This window comes from Zalophus californianus, chromosome 2 (assembly GCF_009762305.2).
Source record: "Zalophus californianus isolate mZalCal1 chromosome 2, mZalCal1.pri.v2, whole genome shotgun sequence".
NCBI classification, from domain to species: Eukaryota; Metazoa; Chordata; class Mammalia; order Carnivora; family Otariidae; genus Zalophus; species Zalophus californianus.
In genome coordinates, this window is record NC_045596.1 from 40,351,470 (window position 1) to 40,365,191 (window position 13,722).

Here is a 13,722-nt window from a genome sequence, read left to right on the forward strand (position 1 = left end):
TATTAGATTAAACGTATCATTGTCTAATCTTTTTTACAATTTAAAAAATGTTTTAAATTCATTCCAGAGGTGGGGGGACCAGGGAGAGGAGAGAGCAAGAGGGACAAAGCAGACGACACACTGAGCCCAGAGCCCGAGGCGGGGCTCGATCCCAGGACCCTGAGATCGTGACCTGAGCCGAAACCATGCGCCGGACGCTTAAACGACTTTTGTCCTTGGTTGCTACAGTCCATTACACTGGGGGGCTTCCTGGTAGGTCAGAAAGAGTAAGCAGGGAGTGCTTCTTCTAAGTACAATGGTGGGGTAAAAACATCAATTTTCTGGTGGAAACCTCACCACTATTTACATTTTATAATCTCAGATTACACAGCAGATGTCTCTGAAATTAGCTACTAAATTACAGAATAAAATGTAGTCAGCATCAGACTATTATGAAAGAACTACTAAAAGCTCTGGCTGGAACAATGACATTACGTTTTGTTAGAAGAACAAAGGGTACACACCACAGCGATGTTCTTTAAGGCTAAAGTCAACCTAAAATACAAATCTTTACTACGCACCTTCTGCTAGGCATCTACCACCACAGGCAGTGCTATAAAAGGCAAAGGAGACTGGCTCCTGGTATCACGTAGCTCCCATCAGAGGAGATAAACATGTAAGCCATTAACATGACAGTGTCAGAATCTAGGAGTATGAAAAATTATTATGATAAAACAAAGATTCGTATAGGTTGAAGAGGATCACTATGTGAGAAGGAACATGTGGGAAGTTTGGAAGGATGAGCAGAGGCTTAAAATACAGAAGAGTTAAGAGTATTTTGGATTAAGAGATAAATAAGAACAAACACACCAGGTCAAAAGAACATACAGAGGAGACATTAAGTGTCAGAGGAGAATCAGGAGACATTATACAGACTGTAGGAAGACTCTGAAGAGGCTAGAATGACCCACCCAGAACTTGAATTTATTCCAAAGCAACAAAAAGTCAGCAAGATTTTTAAAGGAAAAAGGTAATAATATTTGTTTTAGATGAAGCAAAGTCTGGTGAGAGCAAGACAAATGGAAAGGTGATAAACCACTTATTTACTGGTTATTGCAATGATCTAGCATGAGTGAAGCTGACCCTGAGCTAGGACAGTGACAATGGCACTGGAAGAAAAAGAAAGGAGGAAGACATAAAATCACCATTTTATAAACTCAGTCAAATAGGTAATTTCACCCATATTTTCTTTTAATGCTTTTACTCTCAAGAACTTTGTATTTCAAAATTAAAATTCCTTTAACATACTATTTGAGAGGTGACAGGACCATACCACGTGTTGCTATTTATTAAATATTTTATACAATAAAAAATAAATATTTTATAAAATAGGTGAAGTGTTTTTTTAAAAGTGCTGTGCGAGTTGAAAGTTGCTGAAGCCAGGGGTGTCTGGCTGGCTCAGCCGGTAGAGGGTGTAACTCTTGATCTCAAGGTTGTGAGTTTGAGCCCCACGTTGGGAATAAAGATTACTTAAAAAACAGAATCTTTAGGGGTGCCTGGGTGGCTCAGTCATTAAGCATCTGCCTTCGGCTCAGGTCACGATCTCAGGGTCCTGGAACTGAGCCCCTCAAGGTACTCCCTGCTCAGTGGGGAACCTGCTTCTCCCTCTCCTTCTGCCCCTCCCCCCGCTTGTGCGCTCTCTCTCTCTCTCTCAAATAAAATCTTTAAAAAAATAAAATCTTAAAAAAAAGAGAGAGAGAGAGGGAGAGAGAGAAAGTTGTTGAAGCAAGGCAATGGCTCCTGGAGGGTTCATTACACTATAATCTGTACTTCTATATAAACTTGAAATTTTTCATAAATATTTTTCTTTTTTCAGGTTTACTGAGATATAATTGACAAATGCAAGTGTAATATATTTAAAGTGTACAATGTGATGATTTGATATATGTACACATTGAGCTAATTAACATGTCCATATTTACTTTTTTTTTTGGTGAGAACATTTAAGTTCTACTCTCAGCAAATTTCAAGTTTATAATACAGTATTATCAACTAGTCACCATGTTCCATAACTTTTTTAATGTGTATTTTTTTAAAGTGGTTCCCTTTCTTATTTTTTTTTAAGATTTTATTTATTTGTCAGAGAGAGAGAGAAAGAACAAGCAGAGGGAGTGGGAGAGGGAGAAGCAGGCTCCCCGCTGAGCAGGGAGCCCAATGCAGGGCTCCATCTCAGGACCCTGGGATCATGACCCGAGCCGAAGGCAGAGGCTCAACCGATGGGCCACCCAGGCGCCCCTGTTCCCTTTCTTACTGTATGCTGGTTAAGCAGGCTACTGTAGCACACTACCAAGTAATTCACAGACCACTGATGAAGAAAATAACATTTTATAGATTAAGCACATTTATAATCCAACCTCATAATCATTAATTCCTATCTATGAGTTCTTGTAATTCTTATTTCTAAGGCGGAACTTTATGTACATGCTGTAAATATATACTCACTGATAAAAACAAAATCATTAATTTGTTACACAGAAAGCAACTGTGGAATGATTTAAGTTGAATACAGTGAGCTGCAGTTTTAAAACATACATTCTGGCTAATGATCTCTTACATATTATTATTTATTGGACCTCAAATACATACTTGCAGAGATGCTTTCTTCACAGTAGTTTCTTCTCTACTTAACAAGAAACTCACTCACAGGCATGCACAGACCCACTCACATACCTTGGCAATCTTAGCAATGTTAATTTTCTTAGTGAAGTAAGACTTAAGAACACGGAACAATACCTCCTTCAACTTCTCACCTTTCTTAGGTCGTCACCTATTCTCTCTTCTCTTCCTTTCCCCCTTTCCTTCCTCAGTAGGAAGTACCGCAAAGTGAATCAGCATACAGGCTCTGACGCCATTATTGTGCCTAACTCCTCATTCTGCCACTTGGTGGCCTTGAGCTTCGGGCAAGTAGCAAACCCTGGGGGTCTCAAATCACCGGTGAAAACCTATCCCTAACCCAGTTGCATCAGGAATAAGTAAATTTCAGCTGTTAAATCCTCCACCACCATCTTCATTGTGATCATCCTGCTTTTAGCTGACACTGTGCTCTTGGTACATCACATATCCAGCCCCTTCAAACTCCCAAAGTTACTTCCTAAAGTTGTATCACCCTACTAAAACTGTTCTCAGGCTGTGTAATTCCCAAGTCCAGCAACTTCTCCTAGTGTTCCTTGTACTCTTCCCCTCTGTATCATTTGACAATAATAATGCTATTCTACACTCTCTCTTGATCATCTGCTCTTTTGGCTTTATCACCCTCTCATAGACGATGCCAAAATCTCTATTTCTGGTCATCATTTCTGGTCATTGACAAAGAATTCCCAGCTACCAACAAAATAATTCCACATGGTTTACATCACCAGTATCTCAAGCTTATATTCACACAAGAAAAATTATCTTATTCTCCTTTCCTACGCCAATCATATTCTCATTTTCTTTCATCTAATGTCATCTAACACTTCAAAGAACTTTTAACCTTTACTTTCCCTCAAAACACCTACTCCTATTTGTTAAGTTCTACTAATTCTGTTATCTTACTTCCTTCTCCAACCACTTCCACTGTTAATGCCCTAATTCAAGACTCTCTTCATTCCAGCCTGAATTATATACAACAGCTAAACAGTAGTCTCTGCCTTTAAAGATTTTATTTTTAAGTAATCTCTACAACCAACGTGGGGCTCAAACTCAGAACCCAGAGATCAAGAGTCATATGCTGTACCCACTGAGCCAGCCAGGCGCGCCCCTAGTCTCTGCCTTTAATCTCTTCTCTCTGCTAGTGTCCAACCACTGTATTGTCTATCACAGCGACCTTCAACAACCCCTCAGAATCTGACTCAAACATTTTGTTTTCAGTCTTTCTCTTCCTTCCTCTTTACCATAAGCTCTAATCACATGGAGCTTCTCAGACCCTACTTAAGTATGCCTCATGCACTCTACGTCTCAAAATAAGTTTACTGTTTTATTGTAAGTTTGGCGACTGCCATATCATCAACTTGCAGAATCTTCTAGATTTTCCTTTATTTTCTCTTATGATTTATCTGTTTCAACAATTCCCATTGGTGAAATCCATTTTTGTTCCTTGGTGACCTGCAGTAACTTACCAAGGTGGATTCTAAAGTCATTACAGCTTTCTAGATCACAACTTTACTAACTTACCTCTTAATTTTTTTTAAAGATTTTTTATTTATTCATTTGAGAGAGAGAGACAGAGAGAGCACATGCAGGGGGAAAGGCAGAGGGACAAGCAGACTCCCCACTGAGCAAGGAGCCCGACGTGGGACTCGATCCCAGGACCCCGGGATCATGACCTGAGCCGAAGGCAGACGCTTAACCACCTGAGCCACCCAGGCATCCCTTATCTCTTAATTTTTAAAACTTTATTTTTTTTAGATAGTTCTGGTTCACAGCAAAATTGAGTGGAAGGTAGTGATTTCCCATATACCCCATCACACACTTGCCTAGCCTGCCCATCAGAGTGGTACATTTGTTACTACTGACACAATGACAATGACACTTCCTAATCATCCAAGTTCTGTAATTTACATTGCAGTCGACTCTTGGTGTTGTACATTCTGTGGGTATGGGCAAACGTACGATGACGTGTCCACCACTGCAGTATCAGAGTATTTTCACTGTCCTAAAAATGCTCTTTCTTCTGCCTATTCGTCCTTCCATTCCCAGCCCCTGACAGTCATTTTACTGTCTCCATAGTTTTGCCTTTTTAATAATGTCCTACAGTTGGGATTATACAGTATGTAGCCTTTTCAGATTGGCTTCCTTTAATTTTTTTTCAAGTATGTTATTTCCTTCAGAAATTTTGTTTATAATGGTTAATAGAAAAGTTAAGAAAATATTTCAGATTTATAGGTCAACTCTACTCACCAAGGGTTCAGCCATTACAACTTCAATTTTTTTTTCAGCCTGAACAGCAAATTCTGCAAAGAGGCTCTTGATGACATATTCACCAGGCTTGACATCTGGGTCAATCGTAATGCTTGACATGATGATATTCTTTTTTCCCAAAGTGGAATGAAAGTTGGAGGAAGCACAGTACTTATTCACTTTGCTGACTGGTGCTGAAGCTAAAAAGAAAAGAAACAAAAGAACTCTAATTATCAACACAATAATGAGACCCACCATAACAACCCTATTTAATATGCATCCTGCCCCTAAACCCCATCCAGATCTCCCAATCTGTATTATCATACTCTATTTTTTTATTACACTTGCTACATTCTAACACATTGCCCAACTGTAATTTAGTTATGTGTTATTATGTAACTGTTCTTCTCTCAACCCTACTAATGTGAATTTCCTAAAAACAGGGATTCTCTTTTGTCTTTTTTGTTCATCAACGAATCGATGAATCCCAAGTACCTAGAACAATGCCTAGCATATACTGGGTATATAATAAATACATACTGAATGAATATGAATTCTAAACAAAGTGATGTGCAATGAAGGAAATAAAACAGATGGGAACACAGGAAACAGGCCTGGTTAGGGCACTGAGAGGTACCGTTTTGGAGAGCATGATTAGGAAAAGGCCTCACTAAGAAGCTACATTTGAACTCACCTGGATGATGAAAAAGAGGCAGCAAGGCAAAGCACCAGGAACAGAAAGCACTAAATTGAGTGAGGATGTTTGATAAACAAAAAGAAGACCAGTGTGGCTGGAGCTCAAGGGAGGAAGCAGGGGTGACGGGCAATTTCAGGTGAGATCAAAATCATTAGCCAGGGATTTAGAACTTTGTAGGAAAATCAGATTTTATTCTAAATGAAATTAAAATTCACTGGAAAGTATTAACTTGGAGAGGGAGAAGATCTGGCTTCTCTTAAAAGATCTCTCCAGCTCCTCTGGAGAATGGACTGGAAGGGGGCAAAGGTAGACTCAGGAGAGCCACTACACAGGTCCAGGTGAGATGACCCTAGCTCAGAGTAAGAGGATGGAACGGCACAGGAGAGAAGGAAAGGACTTGACATTTGTCATGTGTTAGTGAATTTGGCATCAAGGTGAAGGAAAGGAACTAGCAATGACTTGTAGGATTTTTACTGCAATCATTCAAAGGACAGTGGTGCCATTTACTCAGCTAGGGATGTCCCAGGGCCTGGCAAACAATACACTGCACCAGCTGGGGCACAAAAAGAGCACACCCGGACTGCTACATGCTCTTTATCTTCACAGGTTTTGTCCTCTGATTCACAGCCTCTCACCCACTCTGTCAGCCCGCTGCGTCATACAGACCATCCCGTTCCTGAACTTCAGCTTATGCCATCCCCGTGGCCTCGAGTATTCACTGAAAACCTGCAGGTTTGTACTGCTCTACCCCAATCTGATCCCCAGGTCATGCCCTTTCATAAGCTGTCCCCAAAGCAAACGCTTCCATGAAAACAGAAGCAGAACACAATCGAATGCCGAATGTCTGTATGTGTGTACGTAACTACAGAACAAATCTATTCCAAATACCTAGTCTCCAAACTCATAAACTGTTCTGTCAAAAAAAAAAAAAGAACCTTACTCTACCCTACCATAGATAAATAAAAGATAAATAAAAGTGACCTGTGATAACTCCAAAAGAAAATTCTAGGAAGTAATGCAAAATACAAATATTTTACTTCAGAAAAAATAATTGCAAATAAAGAAAAAAAACATTTCTGAAAGAATTTCCATACTTGGATTCCCTTCATGCCCTAGTCATAATCTTTATTTGTTTTTCCAAAAAACAGTATTTTTCCTCCAAAACTAAGATTAAAAATTAGTCACACATGATGTTTATATATTTAAAAATAACCTAAAGAATATTCCAAATTGTTAATATTGTGCCTAAAACTAAGTATCTTTGTATCACATCAAATTAAAATATATTATGTATTGGATTCTAGAATGAAAATTACATAATAAGACCAATTCAAAACAAAAACTCACAGTCCTTTGAACACAGTACACACTATTTATTTTAAACAATGACCTGTTTGTTTACTCTGTTTCATGATCCAACATTGTGTATTATAAAAGAATCTGTTAACAACTCTTACTGTAAAAAATGGAGATCTTAAAAGAAATCATTTTGGATCATTAGGAGAACTCTGTATTTTATACCCATATTATGTTGGATAAACTTAGGGAATCATAAAATAGCAAAACAACGACAACAAAAACTACTCAGTTTCCAGAAGATTAATTTATGTTTTAGACATAAAAATGAGGATAAAACATTTTCAAGACTTTGACTTAAGGTCATAGTTACAAAATATATCCTTTCTTTTAATTAAGATTTGTAAGCCTCGGAAGTAAGATTTGTAAGATCGTAACATTTACAAAGTTTTTTTGGCTTTAACTTTACAATAAATGTAACTAAAGAAGAAGCCCTATAATAGATCTGGTACTTAAATTCTAACCTTTGATGAGGTATAACCTTTTTTAAATGATGTTTTTTTGAACAGTTTCTCCAAAAAAGAAAAAAACTTTAGTTAAAATGACCTCTCAAATAATTTGCCTTTACTGTCTTGTACTTCCTAAAAAGTATAAATTAAGCATAAACAAATATTCCTAGGTATCAAAATAGCATATTTTAAGAAATTTGCCAATAAAGCCAAAAGTTTTAGGACAACCTGCACTTATCTTCCAAATAAAGATTTCTCTTCCAAATATCTGCACTATCTTCCAAAATAAAAATATCTCGTTTGAGAAAATCCAATTTTTATGAAAAATGAATGTTTTTACACCAAATTAATTTATCTCAATTGTATTTCTTAGTAAGTATTTCATGAATGCTTGTTGACTCTATTAATGCCAAAAAGTAACACAGAACATATCTACCGACTGAAATTTCTGGTCGCAAAACAATCTAATGTTGATGTTAAGGACTGGCAAAATTATCTTTATAATCTAATAAATAGAATGCTCTATAGACTGTTGAAATGACAGCATCAAAAAATACTGAATGGCCTGGGAAAATGTTCAACATATAGAGTAAAGTGCAAAAAGGTCATAAGACAGTAAGTACATAAAACCAAAATAAAATTAAAAGGCAAGAAGAATATCTGCAGCATAGAACAGAGTTAATCAATTTACCTCCATCCACAAAGCTCTAATGAAGTCAGAAAAAGACCCTCACCCCCAAACTGACAACTAGACAAACGACATGAGCAAGTTACAATATTTAACTTCGCTAATGTTTTTTAAACAAGTCAAAATTAGGTAACATTTTTCAAAGTGGTTCCCCCCCTCCAATTTTGTATTTCACTATAATGTTCAGCTTTGGTAAAGATGTGTGAATTTTTCTCATATTCTGCTAATAGCTGAGAAACAAGGGTGAGCACTCTAAGCAAGGTGAAAAGACTAGTTCCCACATAACTAGATTAACTTGACATCATCTGACCACTTGAGTTAAATATTTTATAAATGTGAAATAGTAATATTTCCCTACATGTTATTATAAAATTTTGAAAACTTTACGTAAGCTTATGAGAGAACGAACATGTAACTGTTAGAGCATAATTCTTAAGAACACAGTTCAGGCACTGAATTACAAATTTAAAGACCCAATGTCATACCAAACATCCTTGGAATAGAAATCCACTAAGCTCTAACTGCTAATAAGAATAAACTAAGATCTGAGTAATTCAAATATGGGAATATAAGCTAGCATGCCTGTTCTTTCTTTTAGATAAAGTGCAAATAAAAAATAAATATGGCATTTTTGGACAGCTTAATTCTATATCGCACTGTACTTAGCATATTTACTAAAACAATTATCTTTTTCACGCTCTTAAGACACCTATACCCTTAGAAAATAAATTTAAATTCAGTCAAAGAGAGCAGACAAGTGAGAAGACACAGAACCCCTAAAGTGAGACATGTTTGGTTTTGCTACTTTTTTTTTTTAAGATTTTATTTATTTATTTGTCAGAGAGAGAAAGAGAGCTCAAACAGGGGGAAGGAGAGGCAGTTGGAGAAGCAGGCTCCCCGCTGAGCAGGGAGCCCGATGCGGGACTCGATCCCAGGACCCTGGGACCATGACCTGAGCCGAAGGCAGTCGCTTAACCCACTGAGCCACCCAGGCGCCCATTTTATTACTTTATAGCAACAATTCTCAACCTTTTTTTTTTCCTGCTTCCACTATGTTCTTATGCACAACACTCTGAACAGTAACATCTCTCAAAATACGTGATTTTAAGTGCAAAAAGGTCATAAGACAGTAAGTACATAAAACCAAGTGATTTTGGTGATTCTCAACAACTGGGATATTTCAGACAGGGATGGGTAGGGGCAGGTAGATGTGGTTTAAAAAAGATCCCAGTGGAGGGGCGCCTGGGTGGCTCAGTCGTTGAGCGTCTGCCTTCGACTCCGGTCATGGTCCCAGGGGCCTGGGATCGAGCCCCGCATCGGGTTCCCTGCTCCACAGGAAGCCTGCTTCTCCCTCTCCCACTCCCCCTGCTAGTGTTCCCTCTCTCGCTGTGTCTCCCTCTGTAAAATAAATAAATGAAATCTTAAAAAAATAAATAAAATAAAAAATCACTATAATTAGTATTAATTACACTAGCTAACAATAAAAATTTTGATGACCACGCAAGAAAAAAAAGTATGAGGTAAATGGCCTTGGAACAAGAACAAATGTAAAAAATATTTCTGAATTAAAAAAGCAAAACCAAAATTCTTAGTTTAAAAAGCAAGCTTATCCCAGCAAGTTCTTCTGCAGATATCAACAAGCTGATTCTAAAGTTTATATGGAGAGGCAAATGACCCAGAATAGTCGGCACAATACTGGAAGAGAAGAACAAAAACTGGAGGACCTACACTACCCGAACTTTAAAGGTTCACTTTAAAGTTCCAGTAAAGAGACAGCGTGGTATTGGTGAAAAAACAAACAGATCAGTGAAACAGAACAGACAGCCCAGGAATAGACCCACACAAATAAAGTCAACTGATCTCTGACAAAGAAGCCAAGGCAATCAATGGGAAAAGGAGATTTTTCCACAAATGGTGCTGGAATAACTAACTGGGCATCCACAGGCAGAAGAAAAAGAAGAGGAGGAGGAAGAATCATTATCCAGACACAAAACAAACACCTTTCACAAAAATTAACTCTAAATGGATCATAGATTTATTTTTTTTATGTAAAATACAAAACTATAAAATTCCCAGAAGATAAGATAGGAGAAAAGCTAGGTATTTTTGGGTTTGGCAATGGCTGTTTAGATATAACACCCAATGGGAGCCATGAAAGAAAAATTTATAAATTGAGCTTTAGTAAAATTAGTAACTTCAGCTCTACAAATGACACTGTAAAGAGAATGAAAGACAAGGCACAGACTGGGAGAAAAATCTTTGCAGAACACATATCTGACAAACGACTGCTATCTAAAATATACAAAAAATTCTTAAAAGTCAACAAGAAAATAACCCAATTAAAAAAAGGGGGGGACCAAAACTGAACAGACCCCTCAACAAAGAAGGCATACAGATGACAAATAAGAATATGAAATGATGCTCCGTATCATATGTCTTCAGGGAAATGCAAATTAAAACAGCGCCATACCATTACACACCTACTAGAATGGCCAAAAATCCAGAACACTGAAAACACCAAATGTTGGTGGGGGGTGTGGAGCAACAGGAACTCTCATTCGTCACTGGTGGAAATATAAAATGGTAGGGGTACTCTGGAAGACGGTTTAGAGGTGTCTTACAAAACTAGACATACTCTTACATACGACCCAGCAACCATGCTCCTTGGTATTTACCCAAAGGAGTTAAAAACATGTCCACACAAAAATCTGTATATGGATGTTTATAGTAGCTTTATTCATAACTGCCAAAGCCTGGAAGCACCCAAGATGTCCTTCAGTAGTTGAATGGAAAAATAAACTTTGGTACATCCAGGCAATGGAATATTGCTCAGGGCTAAAACAAAATGAATGATCAAGCCAAGAAAAGACTTGGAGGAAACGTACATGCGTATTACTGAGTGAGAGAAGCCAGTCTGAAAAACTACATGCTATATGATTCCATCTGTATGACATTAAGGGAAAAGCAAAAGTATGGAGGCAATAAAAAGATGCATGATTGCCAGGGGTTAGAGGGAGAAACAGATGAAGAGGGGAGCACAGGTGATTCTGAGGATCCCGAAACTATTCTGTATGATACTGTAATGATGCAAACATGTCACTATATTTGTCAAAACCCGTAGAATATACAACACAAAGAGTGAACCCTAGTGTAAACTATGGACTTTGGGTGATTATGATGTGTCAAGTAGGTTCATCAATTATAACAACTATATCACATTAATATAAAGTGTTAATAATAGGGGAAATGGGGGGAGGAAAAAGGGGTACAAGGGAACTTGTGTGTACTGTCTGCTCAAATTTTCTGTAGATTTGAAACTGCTCTAAAAAATAAAGTCTGGTAATTTTTTTTAAACTCAGAAGAAGGGGTGCCTGGGTGGCTCAGTCAGTTAAGCATCTGCCTTCAGCTCAGGTCATGATCCCAGGGTCCTGGGATCAAGTCCTGTGTCGGGCTCCCCACTCAGCAGAAAGTCTGCGTCTCTCCTCCCCACTCATGCTCTCACTCTCTCTCTCAAATAAATAAATAAATAAAATCTTTAAAAAACAAAACAAAACAAAAAACCTCAAAAAGAAAAGCCCATTCTATCCCTGTCAGCCAGAACCAAAGATGCCTGTGGAGAGTCCAAATAAACACCAGTTCAAGCTAAAGCTTAAAACAATAACTTACTTGGCTCAAGCTCAGAGAAAGGAAATGGATTATAAGTCAATTAAAAAAAAAATGTCAAAAACACAAATCAGGTTACATGGTAGCCTGAAAGTAGAAACAAAGCTAGTAAAATCAGTATCCGGGAATGATAGCGAATTTCAACTTTTGGTGAGGCCAGTTAGGTTGGTGTAACCTCTCAACAAACTATCCAGAGAAAAACTGCACATTTGGAAGTAACTATATCTGAAGAGGAAGTAAAGAAAGATAAGTAACATGCATGCTGTGGGTATTGAGAGGTATAATATGAAAGCATCATCTGATGACTTCAGTGCACACACAGTTTGCTGTAAGGTGAGGTAATCTCAAAATATCTTCATAAATGAAGGAAACACATCCCGACACTTTATTTCTGACAGAAATAAAACATTATCAATACATTATTAGGGTATTTTGCATATTATCTCATGTTACCCTAATAAACGTATTTTATTTTTTCTTTTATTTCCAGTGTAGTTTAACATACAGTGTTATATTAGTTTCAGGTATACAATATCGTGATTCAACAGTTCTACACAGTACTCAGTGCTCATCACCACAAGTACCCTCCTTAATCCCCATCACCCCTTTTATTTTTCACCCCTTCCCCCGCCCAGTTCTCCTCTGGTAACCATCAGTTTGTTTTCTGTAGTTCTAACAAACTTATTCTTATTTCAAGTGATATGCTGATAAATATCTCTTTAAAAAAGGTTCTGATTTATATCATTTGATAATTTCCATTGTGTAAATACAGTCATCATGGCTGATTTCAAGCCACCAGGGGTTTAACAACCAGCTGGTAAAATGCCTAGCAGGAACTAGATCCAGAATATACTACTTCAAGTTATAGCCCATTTATGATGAGGAAATTGACTCCTAATTAAAGTCGCTTGTCACATTGGAGTGAAATATGAAGTCAGGTCCTGAATTCCTAAGAACTTTCAGATCAGTGGCTTTATTTTCTCCAGAATCACCACATTTTGATACATTCCTTTTTTTAAAATTCTTTAAAGGTTTAGATTATTAACATACTATTCGCTCAGAATAACTATTTCCCATATCAAATATTTTTTTATTTTTTTAAAGACTTTATTTATTTATTCATGAGAGACAGAGGGGGGGAGAGAGAGAGAGAGAGAGAGAGAGAGAGAGAGAGAGAGGGAAGCAGAGGGAGAAGCAGACTCCCAAGCAGCAGGGAGCCCGATGCGGGACTCGATCCCAGAACCCTGGGATCATGACCTGAGCCGAAGGCAGATGCTTAACCATCTGAGCCACCCAGGCGCCCTCCCATATCAAATATTTTGATTGCATCTTCAAATTTATTTACATAAAGTGGGCCAAAAAGAAAAAGGTTTCCCAATTTGACATTTACCTATATTTTCTTTTAACTCCTTTTTACTTGGTTTTATTTTTCCCATTTAAATCTGTCATCCAACTGGAGTTTATTTGACGTGATAGTCAATAAAGACATTTTTTTCCCTAATATTTAATCAGTTCTTTTGGATTCCTTTACTGAAATTCTATCACTGATTTTATTCACTATCATAAACTAAATCCATACTCAAATTGTGCTTTCTATTCTTCTCATCAAGAATCTGGTTTTGGGGGACACCTGGGTGGCTCAGTCGGTTAAGCACCCGACTCTTGATTTGGGCGTAGGTCATGATCTCAGGGTCCTGAGATGGAGTCCCGAGTCGGGCTCCACACTCAGTGGGGAGTCTGCTTGAGATTCTCTCTCTCTCTCTCCCCCCCTCTGCCCCTCCCCCTGGCTCACTCTCTTGCTCTCTCTCAAATAAATAAATAATTGAATCATTTAAAAAAACAACAACAACAAAAAGATTCTGGTTTTGGATGCTTTGCCTTGCCTGGTTATATATAGAGAGAGAGAAAGCTGAGAGAAGAATTTTTTTTTTAAAGAACTGATTTATTTATTT

General features: G+C 37.7%; 1 protein-coding gene across 13 annotated transcripts in view; it reads right to left on the reverse strand.

The window, feature by feature from the left end:
- The window catches only part of FRYL (FRY like transcription coactivator), a 251,574-nt gene that overhangs the window by 136,497 nt on the left and 101,355 nt on the right, over positions 1 to 13,722 (reverse strand). For 12 of the 13 annotated variants that reach the window (XM_027600445.2, XM_027600454.2, XM_027600452.2 and 9 more), the window contains one exon: positions 4,918 to 5,117. In XM_027600445.2, the coding sequence (XP_027456246.1) occupies positions 4,918 to 5,037 (120 nt within the window). In that variant the 5' untranslated portion in view covers positions 5,038 to 5,117. Of the gene's footprint in view, positions 1 to 4,917; positions 5,118 to 13,722 lie in introns of those variants that run through there. The other variant, XM_027600456.2, reaches the window with a different exon arrangement.